Genomic DNA, 24,274 nt, shown 5'->3' with positions numbered 1-24,274 from the left:
TTGACTGTACACCGAATAGATGAATTTAAAATTAAAATCATTATCTGTAGTGGGCTAATGCCTTGATGCCGCGATCCCTTCAATTTAGGCGAGCATCTGGCCGCGCTGAGGGTGTACGATAACATCGCCCGTAAGGCCCGTATCACCGAATTAAAATTAAATATTTACTCCATACAGCAAACACTTTATTTTGATAATGATTGAAATATGAACATGTCACCTAAATTGTAATCATAAAATTTTCTTTATGTCATTTCTAACAAGCTTGTGGCTGGTTCGATTCTCACTCGTGTTCATCACTTTAAACTGAGGCCGTAGTAGCGCAATGGCATAAGGGTGTCACCATAACAACGTTACGCGACGGCTATGGTTCGATCCCCGCTCAAAGGAATTAATGATTATTTATTAATATTTTCATTTCTGTCTTAATATTATGTTCCCTTGCCTACCCTGTTATGTGCGGGATACGGCGTGAATCTAAATACTTTAAAAACTCTATTGAGAGATCTAGATATAAAATTAAAGTTCTAGCCACGTCTCGTTACAACGCTAATAATACTTGTGATAGTTGTGCATAGTTTCGTATGTTAGTTAGGTAATTTCAGTTTTACGAGTTCCTGGACGACGTCGCATACCAGTTAATATTATGTTCAAATATTTCTATGACACAGACACACATACATATATTACGGGAAGTTGTTATAGTTAAGCAACATAGTTGTTGAAAACTTTTGAATATTAAAAATATTATTGTAACCTAGAAAGAATACAAAGAAATAATAACTAATTTCTAGCGGGTTAAGATTATTCGTACAAAATGCTAATCCACACTCCCCTATATCAGGGTACGCAAAAGGAACCTAGTGTTAAGCTACTGCATGTCTCACTTTCTACACAATTTTCGAGGCATAAAGAATCAGAACACAATGTCGCACTTCGTCTACCACACCGGAGAAAAAAAAAACCTGTAAAAATATTTACCCGATTTCATATATATATAAATACTAGTGGACCCGGACGCGGCTACGCCTGCTTCAACTATAAGAATATTTATTAAATATATTCATGAAATTATTTTCAATTCTCAATAGAATTAGTAAGAAAATATAAGCTCAAATAATAAAAAAAAAAATAATAAGTAGATACACATTATTAGAAAAAATTATCTGAGTTATTGAAATGAACTAACAAAAGGATTAAAAGTAACTGAAGGACAGGTATTCTTAATATTAGAAAAAGTACCTAAAGTTTTCCGTACGTGCGTACATAGATATCGACTCTACGAAATAACTAAACATTTCTCTCTATTAAGTAGGATAATTTTAGCGGGCAATATCAAATAAAATAAGAAGAGAATCAAAGTGTATTTTAAATTAATTATAAACAACAAATAAAGTTCGAAAATGTATGAAAATTTATAAAACCGTCAACGTCATCTGCCCGTTCGCGTCGGTCATACTGTGCCGCTCGCTAGGTGGCTAGGTCATTTGGAATCAGTGACATCTCCTTAATTATTTATTAGTATGTTATACAGTACACTATAATTTCAATCTAGATAAAATGCTAAAAGTGACTATTATATTTATTTTCATAAGGATGAATATCAAAACGTCACGGTAGCGGTCGCGTAGCAACGACGGTTGTTATTAACATGGTAGAATAAATTGCATGTCAAATTAGAATGTACTTTAAAATATATTAGTATATATGTGTAATGTAATGTTATATAGCCTATAGCACTTCTGAAGAATGCAGCTTTCATACAAAACAAAAACAATGAAAATCGGACCAGTAGATCCAGAGATCTTAGCGTTCAAACAAACAAACAAACAAACAAACAAACAAACAAACAAACAAACTCTTCCGCTTTATTATATTAGTATAGATAGAATAACAGAGACAACAGACATATATTTTCAGTAATAAATAATACGAAGCGCCACAACGATCTACGGCGCCTCTAATACCGCCCGCCCGCCTACGACGTCTACACTACATGTAAATGCAACAGCTTCCGACATGCACTAACATCGTGCTAAAACACCTTCTATAAATTACATATTAAGAATATAACAATGACATGTTATTATAAAGAGGTCGCAGGATTGATTTTCTTCTTTTTTTTGCATTCGCTGTATCGCGCTATCATCGGGGTAGGGTGTTAATACTACAGAGTAGAACCCCCACTTTCCGCCTAAATTTTCGTGACATTCCGAGTTGTACGCCGATGAACCCACAATCCCCCCAATTACAGTCACGTTGTGCCCGCTAACCTAGGCCATGACGGCCTCTTTTTTTCTGACCATTTTTTATTTTTATACTAATAATGTTTAAAGGGAATAAGTAAACATTTTTAGTTAATATATTTCTTTTGTTTTGTTCAAAGGTTGTCTGTCACTTGTCGGCGATTGCTATTAGCAACGAGACCGCCTTTGCACGCTCTATATTTGTTCTAAAAACTTGTATTTTCCGCTTTACTGGCTTTGTGTGCAATAAAATATATCTAACCATACATTTCAATCTCACGTAATTTATATGACATTTTTGATGTTTCGATCAATTCATATTACAATTAACAGCGTTAAGCTCCGTACGCCAACAAGAAATATCCTTAACTAACTATAAATCACAAAACCAAAAAAAAAACAAATTTAATTAACCATAAACAATATCCAAACGCCATTTAATCCCACCATCAAGTCAAACAGCTATAATATTGAATGCAGCGAGACGGGACAAGCGCCGTGACATTTGATTAGACGTTGTAAATGCACGCGTATAATTAGCGCGCCAGTTCACTCACCCGCCAGCCGCGGTGGCTGTGGCGGGATAAGCTTTGTCATTTTTGTTATTTGTGTATTTGATTTTTTTAGGTTCACGCTGTACCCCGCACGTGGCTGAGTAGGCAAAGGGAACCTGGGAACACTCCGTTCCCATTAAAACACTTACCTAACCACTTTCCGCCGAATTCTGGAGGCGTTGCGTGTTGAGTAGCGAAACTAACACTTTAAAGTACAGTTTATTCTTCTTCACACAACCTAACAAGGGGGAGATCTCCGCGATGTCTACACTAGAGAATGATGAGACGTTACTCTCTAAGTAACCCTAATATAATTAAAAAAGAAAAACTAAATTAAATAATTATACATAATAATGTATGCCTATACTTATTCATTCATAAATATAAATAAATTTATTTACAAATATAACGCTAAAAAGGCAAAAACCGTTATGCGAAGTCAGACTTGATACAAACGATTATTTCTTATTAAAGCAATTGATATGTAACGAGACACCTAAGATTTATCTCAACAAGCGGACGAGACTAATAAGCTTACTACTATATATGATACTTTTATTGTAGTAAAAAAAGGTATTGTCTATTAAGTTGCTGTATAAACTTTCTTATTAAGTCTAATGAGAGTTGGTCAATTTATGTTATTATATTCTTATTGACTCAGTCGTCTGTGCTTGCGTGGAATGGACGTGAGTTTAACGGAGCAACGGACTTGTCTTAACACGCCGACGGTTCCCTCTGCCTACCCTGCTGTGTGCGGGATACAGTGTAAAGCTTTTTTTAATCTAAAAAAACACTACCACACAGACATTATTTCGCGGTATTCAATAAAAACAATCAATAGTCAGACGCCATGCACACAGATGTGCTCACGTGAGGGGAATGCGAGGGTGGCGGTATTTATATCTTTTGCCATAGATTTATACGCTACTTATACACAGCTTAGAACATTAAGTATGGCTTATTTTTATTATAATTAGTCATGTTGTTGGAATCAGCTTCAAGCTTTTTCCCGCATATAGTTTCACTACTGGGTAGGCAGAGAGAACCTGGGAACCTAGTGTTAAGATTTCCGTTCTTCCCTTTTCGCCGAAAATAGAACCAACTTGACGTGTTTACAGAATGCAAACGGACTGTCTTCCCTACAGGTTCCCTACAGTGTAAAGCCTAAAAATTGTAAGTTTTAAAAACGCTAACATAGTGAATATACAAAAAGGAAAAACTAAATTAATTTAAACAGTCACCGTTAAACGTAAAATTCACAAATCGCCTCCCGCTTCATTAGTACTGACGCACGTCAGTGTTGATGTCGACGCTCAATGGGATTGACTTACAGATTTAGATGTGACAGATGTTTTGAATATCCATCGCGAATTAAATTGAAAAGTAACGTTTAGGGTTGCGTTTTTCACAGAAAGCCAAATTTATCTTTTTACGTGTAGGGAGGTCGCCACCCCCCACCCGCCATTTTGGAAAAAATGGTGTAAAGGGTTTTAGCGCTGTATCTCATAAGCAACCCTACAGAAAAATATGTACTCACACACATATATATTAAGAAAATAAAGTTACGTCTTCTAAAAAACACACGCTAAAGCCTGAAAGATAACATTTCAATGGACTAATATATGTATGAGTAATACACGGGAAATAACTTTTGGATTATAAAAAATAAATTTTAAGTTATAAATACCTATGAAATGTTATAATATTATATAATATTATGATATGAAAGATTTTTAATACAAACGCGTAAATTCTGAAAAAAAAGTCCTGGAAGAAAGTCTATAATAAAAATGACTAACCTCTTTATCTTGTGGCTTCTCAGCATGTATTCGATCCCGCAACGCTACGAGTTCCAGCGGCCAGCTCGACAACTCCGCGTCTGGGTCCGACAACAGTACCTAAGGAAAATTTATAAATATTAAGAAAGTATATTATATACAGATTTTTAAGTAAACCTATTTAAATTGAATCTTCACCACTTAATAAAAAGACTATATCTTCTGAAGGTAACTATTTTGTGTATATTGTAAACGACTGTACCTAATTAAAAAGATTTTTATAAAATGGAAAGATTTTTTATCAGCATGGAAAATGATCACAAGTCCAGTTATGGTGCAGGAGCACAAGCCTGTGACTTTTGAGCGCAAAAGGTTGTGGATTTGATTCCCGCTCGCGGAATCAATTTCCGCTATATTTAATATTTTCGTTTCTTCGTTCTGGCATCGAGGAAAACGCGAGGCCGCGCTTTGTTTTGAAATAAAAAATAAAGAAAATTATTAAATATTTCAATTCGTCGAGTGGGAATCAATTCAGTCCCTACGCCACGACAGGCTGTTTATATGTCAAAGCAACTGGCCATTTATTTGTTTTGAAAAGATAACATAAAGCAATATGACCCTATAGACATAACACGTTTAACTACTTGTGACTGTATTCTAGTGCAATTTATTTATATAAAGCTCTTCGTATAAAACTGTTTCGTTACTATTAAATAATTGATACATAGACACAGTCAAACTACGCGGCGTAGAACGCTGTAATTTAGCACCTACGTCCCCGGGGGAAGAGACTAATGTTTAAGTTTCTCGAAATTCCTAGGCAAAACGAAAACGACGGGATTTTACGTTTTTTACTTCCCGCAAATAAGTTTGCGACTAGTAGCAACTGGTTTTTCTTTTATATTTCCCATATATTAGGCACAGACAGGCAAAGTGATTCTGGCATTAATGCATTCTCTTCGGTATCTAACAAATATAACATAACAAATTTCCAATATCTTACTATTGGATAAAAAATTTAAAAAAAACATGACGTTCCATTTAAAAAATTAAAAAATAATACACTTACAATTACATTTGCCATTTTAATAATCTATTTAACTTATCAAACAAAATACACTTAAACACTTTAGAAAACTTAAAAAGAAAAATAAATATTTAATATACTCAATAACATTCTCACATCAACTGCAGTAAGAAGTATACTATACTACATAATATAGATCGTGACCCCACCACCCTTATCATTAGCGATTGTAATAAAAACAAATAAGTTAATGATATGCAAAAATGCACCCTATTCCTTTGTGATAAGTGAAACAGAGACAAGAAACAAAATATTTACATACTAAAGTAGTTGGTTCTAATTAAGCATACCAATTGTCTCATAAGGGCTTTTAGATAAATTGTATTTTTGTTATTGTCAAAGGTGTAAATAAAATAATTAGTTAATGACAAACTCATATCCATCTTATTTCCTATATAGATAGACAACAGCCACTGATGATTTATTATAATATGATATAGATAATTTTATCTTTATGCAGTATAAGAAACAACCATCTTCGTATTAGCAGACTTTAGAAATAATAAATAATTATATTTTTTAACAAAAATAACCGACTTTTTCAATATCAACCGGATCCCATAATCTTATACCGTCTCATATTCTAACTTCCATGAAATTATCCTTGAAGTATAGCATGCATTCCTATAAAGAATCAATGAAATCGGTTGGCGGGACATTGACTTAGTCGTCCATTTGTCGCGCATATATTTAATGCAAATTTAAGACTTATGTGTTTTTTTCATGGACACCATTATCAGAAATAGACTGAATTACAATGGGACAACAATGGGAAGCTTTAAATAAAAAAAGTATCATAAGAATCGGTCCACCCAGTCAAAAGTTCTGAGATAGCAAATATAAAGAGGGCAAGAAAGAATATTTCCGTATCATGCGAAGGGAAAAGATGTGTCATAAGCCCTACTTCAAAAACGGATTCTTCAATTTCATCCGGATTCCATAATCAGCATAAAGTTGCTGATGAAAGTTTATGCTTCATATATCAAAGAGAGATTCCACGACGAGCTATTTTTATTTATATTTTTTTTATACATAAAAATATTCCCATTATGATCTGAACCTTCATTCAACGCCTTTACTAAAGCACGGAGCGACTAAGCCATGACGACCATCGCCTAATATCGATAAGTGACAAAAATAATGAGCCGAGACAGCGTGGTCTACAAGCGGGTCAATCACGCGAAAAATGTCATTTGTTTTGGCGTAGCGCCAGAAGAATACTATATTTGAAGAGTACGTTCACTTTTCTTGGTGACTGTACCTCATAATTCTATTTACGCAACATTATGGAAGGTCTTTTTTGTATGTTTGTTTGTGAGCTCAAAAAGTACTAAACCAAATATGTTTTTTTTTTATTTTTAGATTTTCTTAGCTTCACTCTGTACCTCGCTTATAGCAGAGTGAAGCGAAAGAACATAGGCGTGTGACCATAAAAGCGACAGGTTGTAGGTTCGATTTCCACTCAAGGAAAGTAAATATTTAATAAGTTGATTTCTTCGCTTGTGTCGAGGCAAAAAACGGCGTTGAGTTCCGCCAATCAACACGCAATGCATCCAGAGTTCGGCGGAAAGTGTGGAGCGGAGTGTTTTAACACTAAGCTCCTTCTGCCTACCCTCCAACTTGCGGGATATACAGCATGGTGCTGAATACAAATATCAACGCGATAGCACCCAAAATAATGATTGATTAAAACTGCGCAAAGGTGGATGAATTATTTTTCACATCACCTAAGCAATGATTAAAATAAAAAATAGCGACACTTACTATACAAATAGGTTTCTAAGACCGTGTATAGAATATAAATAACATAAATGATTTACAGCCGTTTATATTAAGAGCGGAAAATGGGATTTTGTGTTTGTTTGTGTAATGTTATACGTATTTCCATGTTGATAGCTTTGAGTAAACAGTGAAACTTTTACTTTGAATCACAAACTATATGTGGGTATGCATGTTATTATGTATGTATGAAACATACTGAATCATTATTAGTACATATCGTTTTTTATATATTTAAAATAACAACTCACGTGGTCCACACAAAAATTGTTACGTTCCGGCATACCTCATCACACTTCACTAAATACAGTATAAAAAAACACTAAAACACTACAAACACCAAAAATATTATAAAAAATCAATTTTTACACAAAAAATCATCCAAAACGGCGTGACCACTGGTAACATTACAACAAATGAAGGAACCTTGGACTATTTCAGCAGTGGGGGGAGTAGGAGATATGTATTAATGGTGAACTTTTCAGACTGGCGTAAGTCCAAACTACGGGAGCGTAGGTTTAAATGCTTAGGGCGCGATTTACCGCTCCTTGACGTATTCGTCCCATGATAATATATACTGCCGAAATTAAAATATTTTAAATATACCTAATTTATGTCATCGAGTATCTCCTTTGAGGTCATTTCTAAAAATATAGTCTAATATAAGTAAATTTTGATTGTTAATATTATTAGAATACCAAACATTTATATATGACCTAGTTTTACACACAATAGCACATTTATCATTGGGTTCCCTTTATATGTTACGGGAGATGAAAGAGAGATAATGACCATCCCAGCGTATTGATAGATTTACAAATTAAAGTATGTATGGATAGCTAATTTCAAGCACTACCATTCCAAGGTTCGAATTGGAAACTTCTTTTAGTGTGTCAGAGTCAACCATGTCATGTGTCATACACAACTCTTGGCTGTTTCCATTTTACAAAAGCTATTGCGTATGTTATATTTTACTAGTAATATTATATGATTAGTAATCATCCCTAGTCCGTAATTTATTTAAATTTCACGATAAATAGAAAGCCCTTCTGATTTACACAAAAAAAATAGAAAAATCGAAAAAGAAAGGTAAAAATAATTAAAAAACACAGTGCCTAAGTGTCTACTGTCTAGCTATAATACAGTGACCCCAATCTACTTGGCAACTACACTGAGTGTTCCGGGTGTAACACGCTGTTATTAAATACAGTAAATATATCACTAACACGTTTATTTATTTTAAATTACAACGTTTGGGTTTCACTTTTTGTCTAGACTTTGGATAATTTAGTTCCGTGGCAGAGGTCGTAGGCGCGTATCCGCATGTCAGTCTGATTGTAAAACGCGAAGGTTTTTGAAGAAATTTCTACTCCTGGAATTTCTCTTATCCCGCAATCTCTCGAAAATTGTACGGCGCGTGCGAAACGGAGTATCTTAACAATAGGTTCCTTCTGACTATCGTGATATACGAGAGATACAGTTGCAATGTATAATATATAAGTAATATAAAAAGAGATAAAAATAATAACACTAACAAGATATGTGTATTATTAACTTTCGAAGAGTTTTAAATATATTCATGATACTTTTTATAAATCACATTCGTAATGTTCCAATAATAGCACAATATAAGAGTAACACAAACATTCATTTCAGTTTCTTTCTTACATCGCTATCAAAATTGGGTCAAGAATATTTCCCTAACAAATTCATATATATTTATAGTTATTGGTATTATAAAATGCAAAACTGTTTACGTTACGTCAATCTGTCCATCATCAACTAGAATATTTACTTTTTATATTTCTTCACGTTACTATCACAAACAATGAGTATTCAATTTGTATTACTTCTATTTATAAACATATATATTTTAGAATAAAAAATCGAAAAATGAAAGTTTTATAAAATATATAATATTTTTAGGTTGTCATAACAAAGTGTTCTCTACTTTCCGCCCTATTTTGGAGGCATTGCATGTTAAATATAATAGGCGCTTTACCTAGTTACCAGAGCAAGGAAACGAAAATATTTAATATTTCATTCACGGATCAAACCAACCAGTCGTGGCGCAGTACAAATATATTTATGAAAACACATGTACAAAAGTAAGTAACACCGACTCTATTGAATAGTGCACCAGCGATTAACAAAAAGCAACATTGTAAGGATGGTCACCCATGCAAACTATGGATACTGCCAGAGTTAGATGGGCCAGTGCTTAACCTAAGAAAATATAATATCAAACTTGAATCCCTCATTTTACCTAAATATAAATAAAAGCATAAAAGTTGTAAAAACCCCAAAACCTACCTGCAACTGTTCCTGCATATCCGTCAACACCTGTCTTCGGGCGGCATCTCGCTCCTGCAGCGTCCACACATAGTGGTTAGTGGCATTCCGGCATGCACCAGATAATATAATGTATTAAATGGTTTGCTATTGAGTTCGTGTATTGAATTTTTATTTGTTTAATTTTTTTTTTGTTGATTATGGCATTATTTCAAATACAAAGAAATATACTTATAGATATGATAAGGATATTTTTAATTGCACAAAAAAAATTACAAATTCTCAATCAATTTATTTTTGTCATAAAATATCTGCAGATAAACGTCTGCATATTATTGTAACAGTTATAGTAAATGATATTTTAATCCAAAACTAGTATCAATTAATAATTATGCTACCTAAATAATAAATAATTTAGAACGTCTTCAAAAAAATTAATTACATTTTTAGGTTTTATACAAGAAATAATGAAATAATATAATTATAATGAAATTTTAATAAATCTTTTATTTTAATTTATAATAATAAATAAGTACTTCAGACACCTCAATACACAAACTCAATCATATTAAATGAACAGCGAAATCAAGAACAGGGTATATACAAAAGATAAGATAACACCAAAAAAATAAAAAATAGAAAACAGATCCTTTAACTGGGTGTAGCGTTAAGACAAACACCTAATATCAACACTATTTAGTATGAAAGATGCTTTTAGTGAATGTCGTATTGTACCGTGAACTTAGTATCCGAAATTCAAATTCTAAATATTCTTTATTCAAATAAGCAATTATTATAAGCACTTTTGAATCGTCGAATGAACATATGAACAAAAAGCTACCACTGGCACCGGTTCGGAAGGCAGTTCTGCTGAGAAGAGCCGGCAAGAAAGTAATAAAAATAAGAGCTTACTTCTTATTTCTTCAACCTTTGACTTTAAATATTTTTTATTTTGCAATTATCAGAATAATGCGGAGTTTTGAAACATTTTTATTTATTATATTTTAATTTTAGCAATTTTCAGCTCGCCAGGAATTAATGTATTTTCATTGTTTGTAAATAAAAGTTATACGTGTTTTCTATGGAATGTATCAAATATTTTATACAAATTAAACTTTTTATCTCTCCAAATCTAATATATATATATATTTTTTTTTTTTTTTCATTTTGAAATATTATCAACTAGTGGAAGTATGCACTTAAATATATTACGAAATAAAATAATTAATCAATTGTAGTGCATATAAGAACTATCTATTTAAAAAAAGAGCAAAGGTTAACAGTACAATGTTCATTCATAATGCTTTATATGGGCTTCATATTATGACAATTTTTGGTTATCATTTTCTCTACAGTTGTAAGTAAGAAATTCTAAGCTTCTGTATTAAAAAGAGTATATGGTGAGTATCGAAACTCAATGCCACACTTTGTTTAACCTAATCCGAGGATAAATTATTAAGAAGTAAACAAGCAAGGAAGATCAACAAATTGTAAAGTCCGCCACAAGTTTAACAAATAATTTTATCAAACGAAAAATAAATTATTATTAGATTTTATTATTATTATTATTACAAAAATATAATTTACTAATAAATTCAAAATAAATAAACAAAAATTGCCAAAACACTTCAAGGGTAAATAATAAGTCAACAGCAGCAGGGTAATCGCCACACCATGACATAACATAAGGATAACATAAGGTAACTGTGAGATAAAGTGAAGGTACTCACCTTTTCTAACTCCAAATCTATGTCTTGTTGGTACAGTGATACTCCGCCTTCTGTATTGTCGTTCGTTTGTATGTGCGCTTTCAGTTCATTTATCTGAAATTATAAATATTTGTGTTTTAAGGTCATCTGGAGAAGTAAATTTAATAAACTTCCCTTTTTCATATTATTATTAGTATCTGCTCTGTAACATATTCTAATATAACTATATAACAACTTTCATTTTACTAATATCACCTACATTTTTGCGGCAAATGAAAAGAAAGACTGTCATAAAACACATGTTAGTGTCAAAGTAGACCCAAATAAAAATCTTCCATCGAGGTACGAAAAAATATCTATAATATAAATATTTCTTATGTCACATTAGATTCCATTTTACAAAAAGGCTATCCTTTTTCATTTGGTGAAGACTGAGAATTTTCCTTGCTGCTCAAAAAAATTCCAAAATATAAGATAAAATGTAATTTTTTTCAGCTTCATTATGTACTCTGCAAATAGCAAGATTTATCACTTTCCATACGAATGTGACACGTTACATGTCGCACGGCGGAACTCAACGCCATATCATGCCTAACTCGAGTGGTCATCGAATATACAACCATCGTGTTTACAGTCAAACGATGTAAGACTATGTCACGATGTCTTCTTAAAAATATAAATAATTCTGTTAAATATACTACTACATTAAAATTATAATAATTACCTGTTCCTCAAGTGATGTCACAGTTTCTTTATGTCTCGTTTGCAGCTCGTTGACGTACGCGACGTGGTCCGCCTTCAATTCCTCCAGTTGTTTTTCCAACTTCTTATTAGTTTGTTTCAGTGTATTTTCTATTGGTGTCGATGTCTGGAGGAAATCAAATGTTTTTATTATTTACTATTTTAAAAATATAAATTAAGAAAAAAACTATAACATGAATGTGTGCAGTTAGTTGTTGATTTCTATCCAACGTCTAAAATAGAGGTAAATGTGTTTTTTTATTCACTAAGAAAAACTAAGTAGTACAAGAAGCTATTTTATGCAAGTCCATAAATGTATCACACTTCAACCGCTATAGTATCGATAAAATAGCGAGTCTCAAAAAAAAATTGAAATACAAGAAGTATTTATTTTCTTGAATTACAGAATTATTTATTATTAATTATCCAGGTTACTAATCTGAATTACTTTATAAATCTAATACTATTTTCATTTTAAAAGCAATATCCATACATTTGAAACCAAAGTTTCAGCAAATTCAATACAATCATTTTGTAGCACAAGACACTTTAATGATATAACTTTTTTATCGATTTAAATAGAACAAACGAATCGATCTAAATATTAAACGATTTTTCCAAAAATACAAAAGTGAAATTTGCAATTATCGGTTAAGCCGTTTCTGATATTAACGTGCACAAAGGCATAGACAAACGTCAAAAAAACTTTGTGTTGAGTTTTATTATATTGGAAATGCCCGAATAATAGTTTATCGTATATCTACCATGTTCACACAGCGAATTTTTTTATATGTATAGATATGAGGGCACAGTGGCGCAGTCGGATTGCGTCTGAATGTAAACGTAACAGTTGAGGATTCGATCCCTATTCGGAGGAATTATTTTCTTTTCCTCATTCCAGTAAAATAAAATGCAAAGTACTAAAATTCGGCGCGTATGTAACGGATTGTCTTAACAGTAGGTACACTCGCCTACCTTGCAACATAATGAATACCCCTTTAAACTAAAAAAAATGTATTAAATATCCAATTTAAATACATTAATAATATAACAAGAATTAACAAACTTCAATATTAATAGACGGAAAATCCACAGATTTGGTCCGTCGTCGAGCGTCCCCCGCCGCCAAGTCCAGCTCCATGTCTAACGAGCACGCGGGCGACACGCACTCCCGTCCTCGCCATACTTCTTCGGAATAACTGGAAATTTAAATTTAAATGCTTACCCATCTTCAATAAAAAAAAAAAATAAAAAAAAAAAAAAAAAATACACAAATTAAAAGAAAAAAAACAACGTCATATTAAAAATACTTTGTGTATGATTTTGAGTATGACTTATTGGGCAATTCAAAGGGAAATCTCATTTACCAGCGCGAGGAAATGAAGATACTAAATGTTGATGTACTTGCCTATGTAATAACATACAAAAATTAAGTTACAATAAGACTACATATCAAATATATCACTCAATCACTTTTTGCTTTAAAATATATATAGTATAGTATAATATAGTTTTTTCTAACTTACCATTCAGGCCTGGCAGCAGGAAAAAAAATATTATTAACCATTAATCATAATAAAAATTAAAATTAAAAATACAAATAACAAAAATAATTCAAAAAACCTCACCTCCTTTCCATATCACAACATTTCTTTTCAAAATACGTCCTTAAGTTCTCCATTTCTTTCTCATGTTTGATACTTAACTCCCTTCTCAAGTCATCTATGTCAGCGGTACCAGCTTTGACAGAGGCCAAGAGTTCCCTTAGCTTCCTTGTTTCTTTTACATACAATTGTTTCTGCTGCCTCATTTGACCTTCGACCTCTTTTATCTCACTGTCAAAATCCATCCTCATTTTACTAATTTCATCACATAAAACCTGAATTAGGCTTTCTCGTAATTTATTTCGCAAGTTCTCTTCGATATATTCATCGAATTTGTTCAGAAGAACAGTCAATTTGTTTTCGAAGCCCGTTTGGAAGTCTTCCGAAGAACCAGACGATCGTAGGTCAGATCTGGAATAATTAACCGTTATCTCTTCACGATCCATATCTTTTTCGCCATTCGAGCTTTGTAGCGACGCCGTTCCACTCATCAACGCGGAATAGAACTTTGTACTATCGTCTTTTAACATCGTTTGATATTTCACGTAATCTGATAGCTGAGCCTTAATGGTATCATGGTCAGAATGTGACTTTTCAGCGATTGCATGTTGTAGATTTTGTACTTCGTTGGTGAGGTGTTCATTTTCGTGTTTTAAACTGTCTCGTTCTTGAACCGATCGCTGCAATGAGACCGTTAGTTCTTCGATTAGTTGGTCGCGGTGGGTTATAGCTTCTTCCAAGTGCACAAGCTGAAAGGACAGACAAGCTGATGAATGGGTACATGAAAGCGAAAGCAGTCGTATGTACAATACTTGCTTTATATAGGCATATAGACGTCATTAAAGTTTGTATTTTGGTTAAATTGTTTAAGTAAATATGTTTTACAAAGTAATTGTCAAAATGATTTATAAAATGACATATTTATTTTTTTTAATTTAGTGAGCAACAGTGTATATATATGATAAGGAAAATATAAATTATAATATACATTTATTATGTAAAAGAAATTTTTTTTTTTACAGTAACATGCAATATAATTTATTACAATTATAACACATTAAAAATAATATAATTTTATCTATTTCAAAAAGTAGCTGAGATTGGTAAAAAGGTTTTGCATGCAAACCAGTTCTTTCTTATAAATGCAATTTGTTATAAATTTGTATAACAAATTGCATGTAATTGCATAAAAAGTGCATAATACATATTATAACACAAAAAAAAGACAAAATAAATATCTTAAAAAAAAAGACAAGATAAATATAAAAATATATTGTTAGTATCTATTAAACAAATATTAGTGACAATTATTTCTTTAACTTTTGTAGTCATGCATATAATGCAAAAACGAAATGAAAACATATAGCCCACACACATGCTTAAATTGCACACACAATTAATACCTTAGTGTGATATTCTTCACATATTGTCTTATAATCAGTACTCATTGTATTAAATGATATGTCTTCAGGGGCAAAGGATTTGGGAGGTGTGGTCGCTGCATGATTTTTTTCCTTCATTTCATCTTCTATTGTCATTTCTTCGACTAAAACATCTTGCTCGATTTTGTCGCTACCACTAGATAGTGAGATTGTCAAAGATTTTTCTGGAGAAGCTGCTTTTGAAGTAACCTTATCTTCAAAAACTTCCTCGACTGTAACTCCTTCACTAGCACCAACGAGACAAGGGGATAATAAGTTTTGAAAGACAGGTAGAGGATCTAAGGTAGGCCCTATAATAGTACTGCCGTCTGGTGGAGGCCCAAAAAATATTTTGGCTGATTGCAAAGGAAATTTAGGAGCAGCTTGCCCTCTTATATCTAATTTGATTATTTCCTCTGACCCTGAACTACATTGCTCCGATGAATCTTTCTGTTTTTCCTCATTGAGATTTGATTTGTCTTTAACACTATCATTTTCTTTGTGGCTAATGTTATCATTTAATGAATCAATATATTCACTTTTCGATGATTCTTCAGGTGTCTCATGCTTACTAGAGCCAGGTGACAGTGATCTTGTACCTAGTACTTCTTTAGATGTGTCAGATGACAAAGCAAGTATTACTGGACTTTCTTCACTTATGTGTGCTTCTGATTGGTTTGGATCAAGATTCCAAGAGCTATGTTGGCTTACATCTTGGGTATTGCGACTATTACTACTTTTTTGATGAGATGATGGAATGTTTAAAGAGCTATTCCTTGATAATTGTTCAGTATTTTGTTCCACTTTAAGTAACCCCTGTGATGCCGACGCCCCAGACGCCCCGACCTCAGATTCTCCAACAGAATATTCCAGTTTAAAAGGAATGTGCTCGGATATTGATTCTGTGGCGCTAACATCTTCAACATCTTGATGAACGTCTGCTTGACTCTCGTTTATATGTTGTGTCGCGTCAACGTCAGATTCTGTATGTTGCTCTTCGTTTTCTACTGTGTGAATTTGCTGTGAATGAACTACATCCGGAAGGACATTCTAAAAATATACGAAAATTATAAATAAATCACCTATACTTCGATATTGAGAATGTTTGTAAGAATAGTTAATAGGGAACCCGGACATTACTTTATGATTTACATTTCATATGTTATATTGTTACTAAGTATAGCCTTTTGTAGATGTAAAACTGTTATATTTACGTTAAATTTCTGAATTTGAAATGTTAATAATCGCAATCGCTACGAAGAACTGTTGTAAGTGCTAAAAATATTACTTAGTTACCTTGATTTCCGAAGATCGCGATAATTCTTTTTGGGCTTCATCCATAATTTAATAAATTCATAGTAGAATCGACACTGTAATTCATGAAAGTTAGTAACTTTGTCGTCAAGACGACGTTTTTTCAAACAAAATACAACAGATGAACACAAGCGCCACCGCCATTTATGATTTAACAACTGAATCGTTCCGTCCTCGCTTACTTTTTTATTTTACTTGTGTTTCATGAGAACAAAGCGTTTGAGAATTGTAATTTTAGTATATTATTGTTTTAATCAACTATTTGAAAACACTAAAATTCTATTAATAATATGATTATTAACACTGGTAATGTAATTTCTAATTAAAAATTATGCTCAAATCTTTATCGTAAACGTAAAATGAAACGTTGTATATGATTTAACTTATGATAAAAACGCGGGAAAAATGTAAACAAAAAGAAAACAATATAGGAAATTTTCTTATTATTTAATAACTATTTATGTATCTTATGGTATGCAACGAGTGTGGAATTAAATTTTAATTGGGTGATACAAATTTAAAAAAAAATAGATTAAGATGACTATATTATTGTGGCGGTAAGTTCTCGGCGATAGATGCGAAAGAGTAAAAATTAATATAATTTTTCACAAAGCCCTATAGCATAATGCGTACTTTTATGAAATTTATATTACATTAATAAAACTAAATTAAACGACAAAGCAGGGCATATACTTAATTATTATATATCAATACTTTATAGGGCCAGTAGACGAACAGGGGCACAAGCGTGGCTGAAATGCGACAGATTGTGGGTTTGATTACCACTCGATGAAGTTTCCAGGTTCCCTCTGCTTACCCTGTATGTGTGGGATACAGCGTGAAACTAAAAAATATATTTTATACTGGTTTTGAACACTTAAAACAATTAAAATTAAGAAAATAAGGAAAATAAGGAATACACAAGAATATATGATATTTAACTTTATTACTTCATATTTACAAAATACACATTACAATAAGAAAAGCGACTCATATTATTGTGTAAAATGCAATTTTATAAAAATGACAAAGCGATTAAAACAAAAAGCACGATATAATATTCATAAAATAAATAATGAAGTCAAAAATAATAACTAAATAGTTAAAAATTTTCTTTTACATTATGTAAGGCCCACAAATTTTAGATGAAATTGCTGATTCACAATTTAAATTTTACTAAAATGTAGGTACATCTAATTGTAAAGATAAATGTTGCTTAATTTTATATTAATTCATAACATTGTGCGTAAATAAAATAGCAATTTCATTTAAACTTTCTCAAAATATTTTATATGCAACATTTTATAATCTGTGTAACGTAAATGTCTGAAATGTATGTATATACTATATAATTTAAGATATATTTGCTCATACCTGGCACATACATCAACAATACTTATATACTTATTAATTTACTTTGATATTTTAATCATGTATTAAAAGCAAATACAAGCAATATCCTTTATTTTCTAATTCCAATTTATAAACTAATTATAACAATATTTTTTCGAAAGTTATAGAAATTGAGAGTTTGATTTGCACTGATGGAATGATTTTTTTTTATTTTCTTGCTCTGATTAGACTAAGCACGGCATTTAGTTCCACCGCTAAAGACGCAACGTCTTAGAAATTGGATGGTGCGTGGGGAACAGTGGGTCTTACCACTAGGTACCTTCTGCCTAACCTGCTATGGAAAAAAAAGCGCTAAGCTATGTTCAATCAATAGAATAGTTGTATCAATCAATAGAACGGAGATTGCTTTATTTGCTTCTATATAACTCATTTCGATAGTCACCGCCTCTCATTACTTATAACAATTATGTATCAAAAATAATCCCACATCAGCCATCTAAACTAACAATAGCCATAAATAATTTTAGACTAGTTACAAAATGCTAATTTCTCATTTTTTTCACATATTCAAGATGATTTTTTAAATAAATAAAAATATAATAACCCTCCCTTAGCAGTCGGGAAAAACAAAGACATTTTTCTTAAAAAAAAATCTTTTTATAATATTTTTTTCTATAAAATAAGATAAGTGGTCTTTACTTTAATATTATGAGTGTTAGAGTGTAGTGTCAATACTTTCTATATTGGGGCATTATCATCATGATAATAAAAATAAAAGAAACATGAAAAAATTAATACAACCAACAGTTTTGTTTTAAAATTTAAAGAAATATGCAATAGTTCACCGACTGATATATATAATCTATGTAAAGATCTATTGTCTCTTTATCTTACTTTCAGTATATCTTCGTTTATAAGCTCAATCACAATAAAGCAACAGTTCAATGCAGTCGAGTATTGGCCACCCTGAAGTTAGCTAAAGAGGCTCAGATTTGTTTTGGAACTGTTCTTACTTTTAATCATCTTTTTCTCAAGTGAAAAATTAGCAAAAGATCAGAAAGCAAAGAAACGTCAGAATGACCACTACTCGTCGACCTTACTGTAAATATTTTATTAAATTTATCATATGTTTAAATTCGAAATCGAAGCGTTACAGATGCCTACTTTAACTGATGTATTATTTTAATTCTAAATATTATGACTATTATACTATATGACTATTTAACAGAAGTAAATAGCTGGTAAAAGATTTATTATCTATACTAATATTATAATATAGAAGAGTAAGTTTGTTTTCTTTCTAAACTCATGAACTACTGGAATTGAATTTTTTTTTATATATTATTATTTTTAGAAGGAGGAAGGAAGGCTTTGTATGTCTTTATAGCTTTCCTGGATACATCTGTAGTCTATAGTACAAGATATATTTTTCATATAATTATTAGTATGGAACTTTAAAATATTTGAGATTTTAATTAAAATATATAAATTTGCTGAAACATTATATGACTATAAAATTTAAAACGCGAGCAAACCGTCTACCAGCATATTCACTCAATGACTAAGGATCAATTGAATTCTTCCCACATATATTAAATTGCAAGGTTGATTCTACAATGGAAATTGTATAAAGATGACGACACTATGGCCTTACTCATTTTGTAATACAAATGTTTCAATGTCAATTTTAAATAGTTTTTAAATAGTCTTGCAGAAAATTATGCATATATTAAATAATGTGTTCTCTTTAATGATAATTTTAAAAATACTTTAAAAATTTAGATTTAAATCAAAAATATCCTGTGAAATGATTATTCTTCCACTGTGCCATACATAGTGTTAACATAAAATTAAAAATAAGCATATGCTTATAACCTATATAGGTTAGGTGATAATTAGAAAATAATCAGTGGAAATTTCTGAAGGTCTTTTTAAACAAACACAGAAAAGTATTATCAACACTCGCACCTTTGTTTTATAAAAAAAATATTTGTACATAATTCAATAAATTATGTTTTAAAATATATATTATTAAACACTTGGATAATTTTTAAAAGTTTTATCAATAAAAAATGATATTCTAATACATCTATTAAGAAATCACATCTAACAATCAAAAAGATTATTTCAATCATTGACAAATCACATTATCAATTTCAAAATATATTATTATATTAATGGAAGATGTAATCAATTAAGTTAAATCTAGACTACGAACAGACCTTCAAAAATGTTCACAATAAATTGTATATAATAAACACTTATGATTTGTTACAGCCATACAGGAACACTGGATGCCTATGGCAATAATTAACAACTTTCAACATATTGTCTGCATTCTCATCAATCCTGGAAAAAAAATATTTAAAATTAGAAAAGTCTTATAATTTAATGTAATCTAACAGGGTAAACCAAATGCACTCTTATTTGGTGATAAGACACTCTATTTGAATATTTTACTAAATTTTCAAGTAGACTCTATTATTTATTTTGTGTTTACAGTTTATAGGTTTATACTACTAATAGTTTTATGGATATGAAGTAGAGGGACAATGGCATTTTATTTGTTAAAGATACGTTTATGTGACATATACCCACAAAACAATAAAAAATATTATAGATTAACTATATATTACTTTTAATATGTAAAAAAAGAATATAATTTAACAGTTCTCAACAAAATGCCCCATTGTTTTTCTATATTGTATTGTATGGGTTAATTTTATTAGCTAAGCTAAACCTAAAAAGCATTATTGCAACTAAATCCAATTAGTAATTCTATGATGTAACAATACAGGTAAATATTCTCAATATCTCAAGTAAACACAATGTTTGTGGGTTCAATTCCCATTTGGAGCAATGAATTATTATTAATTAATATGTTTCTTCACTCTGTTCATAAGGCAAGGCGTGGCATTTTGTTTCACCACTCAACACACAAAGCCTCTTAAATTAGGTGGAAAGTGGTGAATGGATTGTCTTAACAATGGGTTCCCTTGGTCTACCCAGCTATATGGGGGTAACAGAAAGAAGTTGGGCAAAAAAATCAAGTATCATGTATATTTGCATGCACTCTGTCAAATATTTTCAAGTTGTTGCTAACATTAGTCATGTGTAAAATATTCCCTTTTTGGCTTTAAAATATATATCATTGAATAAAAAGTAAGTTTGTATACAAATAGCATGGTGAAAGAATAACATTTAATGATATTAAAATATTTTAATATCCTAATATGCACATATGTTAAGTATGTTTTTTATTTAGTTAGAACCAGGTAAATTCCAACTTGAACCCATCATGGCCAGTGGGATATTGTTTGGCTGTAAATGTGAAGGTTGTAGGTTCAATCCTGTCTTCGAAGGATAAAGATTTCATACCTTTTGCTTTAATAAGTATGGTGTTCAGTTACACCACTCAATACATGATGCTTTGTATTCAAGTGTGAATGAGAGAATCATGTCATGACGCTGACACTCGAGCTGAAAAACAAAACCTCTAATTTTGTTGGCATTAACAAAAATCCTATATTTCAAATTTTCATAAGAGTTAAGAAATTAAAAAATGTCATAAATAGATGACTTCTTTCTAAGTAAGACTTCTTTCTTAGTAATTTTAAGTGGCTATGTTTTTCCTGTCACTCAGTTATTAAAATAAGTAATGCTTACCAGCATGAACACTTAGCATGAAATGTATAGTTTTTTAATTAGTCAAGTAGCTGCTGACTCCGCTCTTTCATCATCTTCTTCTTCCTCCTCTTGGGCCATTAATTGCCGAGCTAATTGCAATGCCTGCAAAATCATTTTTGTATATTTTTTAATTATTTTTATATAAAACTAGCGTACACATGCAGGTTCGCCCCCTTATTTGCACCCTTAGGGATGAATTCTTATAAACCATGGTTCCATAAAACATTTTTAAGAATTCAATTTCATTTTTTATAAAAATTTGTGCTGATTTACAAAAAAATCCAAACAAACTTTACTTTTTTACTTTTACTTCACTTTACAATCTCTCTTTGTTAAAATTTTTCAAAATCTCTTCCCAGCAGGTGCCTACATTATGAAAATAAACATCTGTCCAAATTTCATGTTTCTACCATTAGCAGTTATGACAGTGCATGCTATACCTTAGTCAGTGGGAATTTCTGTTTTTATATATATAGATCATTATCTATTAGTTTAACTAGATCATTTTGAATTAATGCTATATGAGGATATTACCAATAAATTTTATATGTAAAAGTAATATTAATTTAAAACCAACTCCATAAATAGTAGAAAAAAGTACTAATAAGTTACTATAAGCAATGAAAAACAACATGTAGGTAAAAGATAAGCTTAAGTGTTTTGTGATAACTGTTTGTTATAACTAACTTATAGTATACATTCTATGACATAAATAATGTCATGATTATAATATTATTACATAATGAAATAGGGCATTAAGACTTAATAGTTTATATGCATCATGCTCATAAAAAAAATCATTACTTGAAATTCATTATAATGCATTTTTCTCTTTTTTTCAAACTCCAGCCTCTTTTGACGTGCTTCTTCTGACTCTTCCTCGTCTTCATCATCACTCACAGAGGGTTCTGTACATTTAGGCGGCTTATTCATACTGGCAGCAAGTTTAGCCGCTAAAATATTTGCATCTAACTCATCTGTTGGCTCTAAATCTCCATCTATGGCCTCTGAGAATGGTGTTTTCGGTTCATCAACCTTCATATGTCCGTAGTCTTTATTAGGTGGATGAAATGTCTCTATTATATTCATTTCATCAAATCTCTGTTCCTTCGGTCTCTTACTAGTCGACGGCATACCATCTTGGTTATCCACACTCCTAGAGGTTTTCAAAATGCCCTTCGAGGGCTTCTTTTGTAAGTTTTGAGCCATATTCATTTAATATAGCATCGTACTTGGCACAGAATTACAAACAAAATATAATTAAACAAATTTTCTACAAATGACAAATACACCAACTAATCCTTCTTGCATTACCATTTTTCCTTGCATTTTTGACATAAAATGCAGTCGAAATAGATTATCTTACATAAATAGTAAAATATATTTTCTTGAGAAAATTTCTTTTACAATTTTTAGACTTTTTTCTTTGTAAATAATAATTTAACTAAAATTGATATTAAATATATTTTTAGAAGACTATAAAGTAAAATCTATATTTAATCTATATCAATTATCAACATTCAATATATCACTGTAAGTTATCTGTGTTTAAATTGTAATTATAAAGAAATGTCACTGAAATTAAAAAAGAATAATTTGTATATAAATAATACCAAAACATTGCTTAATTTTATTATTTTAACGTGAATAATTCTTTATTTAAAAAATATTACATTTCCTTTTATTTGCATGTGTTAGTTCCGTAAATATGGTTGAAGATTCTAGCTTAAATTCTAATAAATCTAAGGTGAATAACATTAAAATGGATGTGGAAGTTTCATATCAATATTTCACTTATTTTATTTTTTATTCAAAATTAAATATTTTTATTTAAGGTGAAAACAACTCGTCCTAAAGCAGTGTATTTGTGGACTGAGGCAGATGTACAAAAATGGCTTAGTCGTCATTGTAGCGATTATTACAATTTATATTGGGAAAGATTTCATGAGGTATGTAAATAATATTTTCATATTTTAATCATCATCATGACGAATGAACCATTCGAAGAAGTACTAAAATACACAACCATTACCTTTAGTTAGACATCTGTTGCCTATTTGAATCACAATTGATTATTAAAAATATGCAAGAGCTTGCATAAAGCAGTATTTGACTGTAAACTCAAAGGTCATAGATTTAACTCTAGATAAAATTATTTGAATTCGCCTGTATTTGCCAATTACAATGTTAAATTCTTAAATTCAGGCAGAATGTGGTGAATGGAGTCGTTTTTATCTTAGGTTTTTATTTTAGAATTATCGTGAGGTCAAAAAATATATATTTCGAATTTAGATAATATTTTGTATAAATTAATCTAAATAATATGCTTATAATTCATATTTAATAACATAATCATTAAATTGTATTCCAGCATGACATAACAGGCAGAGCTCTTGTCCGCATAAATGACAATACATTGCTAAGAATGGGCATTACTAACAAGGAGCACAGAGAGGCAATATGGAGAGAAATACTCAAACTGCGCCTCAAAACTGACATTGTTGAAATAAGGGACTTAGAAAGACGTCATTACTATTTTAATTATGATTTGTGACAAAAAGATGACTAGGTTTTATTGAAAAGTTCAACTATATGTGATTAAGCTTTAAGAATTGTTACTTAACTTGGAAAAAATATATTTTAATTATTGAAATAAAGAAATTATTGGATGTTTTGTTTTATTTTACACATTTAAGACTTAAACATAAA

At 30.9% G+C, this 24,274-nt stretch overlaps 3 protein-coding genes across 5 annotated transcripts in view; 1 reads left to right on the top strand and 2 right to left on the bottom strand.

Annotated features, from left to right (window-relative positions):
* The window catches only part of LOC146539284 (uncharacterized), a 65,523-nt gene extending 48,847 nt beyond the window's left edge, over window positions 1-16,676 (bottom strand). The window contains exons 1-8 of one of the 3 annotated variants that reach the window (XM_085185536.1): window positions 16,508-16,676; window positions 15,194-16,261; window positions 13,815-14,539; window positions 13,253-13,385; window positions 12,170-12,313; window positions 11,467-11,559; window positions 9,758-9,811; window positions 4,600-4,698 (exon numbers count right to left, since the gene is read on the bottom strand). In XM_085185536.1, coding sequence (XP_085041662.1) covers window positions 4,600-4,698; window positions 9,758-9,811; window positions 11,467-11,559; window positions 12,170-12,313; window positions 13,253-13,385; window positions 13,815-14,539; window positions 15,194-16,261; window positions 16,508-16,552 — 2,361 coding nt within the window. In that variant the 5' untranslated portion in view covers window positions 16,553-16,676. The remainder of the gene's footprint in view (window positions 1-4,599; window positions 4,699-9,757; window positions 9,812-11,466; window positions 11,560-12,169; window positions 12,314-13,252; window positions 13,386-13,814; window positions 14,540-15,193; window positions 16,262-16,507) is intronic. The other 2 variants (XM_085185537.1, XM_085185540.1) reach the window with 2 other exon arrangements.
* A 776-nt stretch (window positions 16,677-17,452) lies between these two features.
* On the bottom strand, window positions 17,453-22,963 carry LOC146539283 (protein phosphatase inhibitor 2-like). The gene is made up of 3 exons (XM_085185534.1): window positions 22,370-22,963; window positions 21,545-21,667; window positions 17,453-20,227 (listed from the first exon to the last, which is right to left on the bottom strand). The coding sequence occupies exons 1-2, from the start codon at window positions 22,778-22,780 to the stop codon at window positions 21,587-21,589; spliced, it is 492 nt and encodes a 163-aa protein (XP_085041660.1). The 5' UTR covers window positions 22,781-22,963; the 3' UTR covers window positions 17,453-20,227; window positions 21,545-21,586.
* A 147-nt stretch (window positions 22,964-23,110) lies between these two features.
* ave (sterile alpha motif domain-containing protein aveugle) lies at window positions 23,111-24,234 on the top strand. Its single transcript, XM_085185535.1, has 3 exons — window positions 23,111-23,312; window positions 23,401-23,514; window positions 23,937-24,234. The coding sequence occupies exons 1-3, from the start codon at window positions 23,274-23,276 to the stop codon at window positions 24,117-24,119; spliced, it is 336 nt and encodes a 111-aa protein (XP_085041661.1). The 5' UTR covers window positions 23,111-23,273; the 3' UTR covers window positions 24,120-24,234.
* Window positions 24,235-24,274: the final 40 nt, after the last annotated feature.

This window comes from Heliconius melpomene, chromosome 5, assembly GCF_056956725.1.
Source record: "Heliconius melpomene rosina isolate 202511_hmr_F chromosome 5, ASM5695672v1, whole genome shotgun sequence".
Lineage (NCBI taxonomy): Eukaryota > Metazoa > Arthropoda > Insecta > Lepidoptera > Nymphalidae > Heliconius > Heliconius melpomene.
This window is presented reverse-complemented; position numbering and strand designations above follow the sequence as displayed.

What these genes read in the sequence shown, in the direction of transcription:
- LOC146539283 (XM_085185534.1), bottom strand. Translation starts at nt 22,780, where the DNA reads ATGAATATGGCTCAAAACTTACAAAAGAAGCCCTCGAAGGGCATTTTG. An exon ending in TGCATTATAATGAATTTCAA is followed by an intron (nt 21,668 to 22,369) that starts GTAATGATTTTT and finishes ATGATTTTGCAG; the next exon opens with GCATTGCAATTAGCTCGGCA.
- ave (XM_085185535.1), top strand. Translation starts at nt 23,274, where the DNA reads ATGGTTGAAGATTCTAGCTTAAATTCTAATAAATCTAAG. An exon ending in TAAATTCTAATAAATCTAAG is followed by an intron (nt 23,313 to 23,400) that starts GTGAATAACATT and finishes TTTTTATTTAAG; the next exon opens with GTGAAAACAACTCGTCCTAA. An exon ending in ATTGGGAAAGATTTCATGAG is followed by an intron (nt 23,515 to 23,936) that starts GTATGTAAATAA and finishes ATTGTATTCCAG; the next exon opens with CATGACATAACAGGCAGAGC.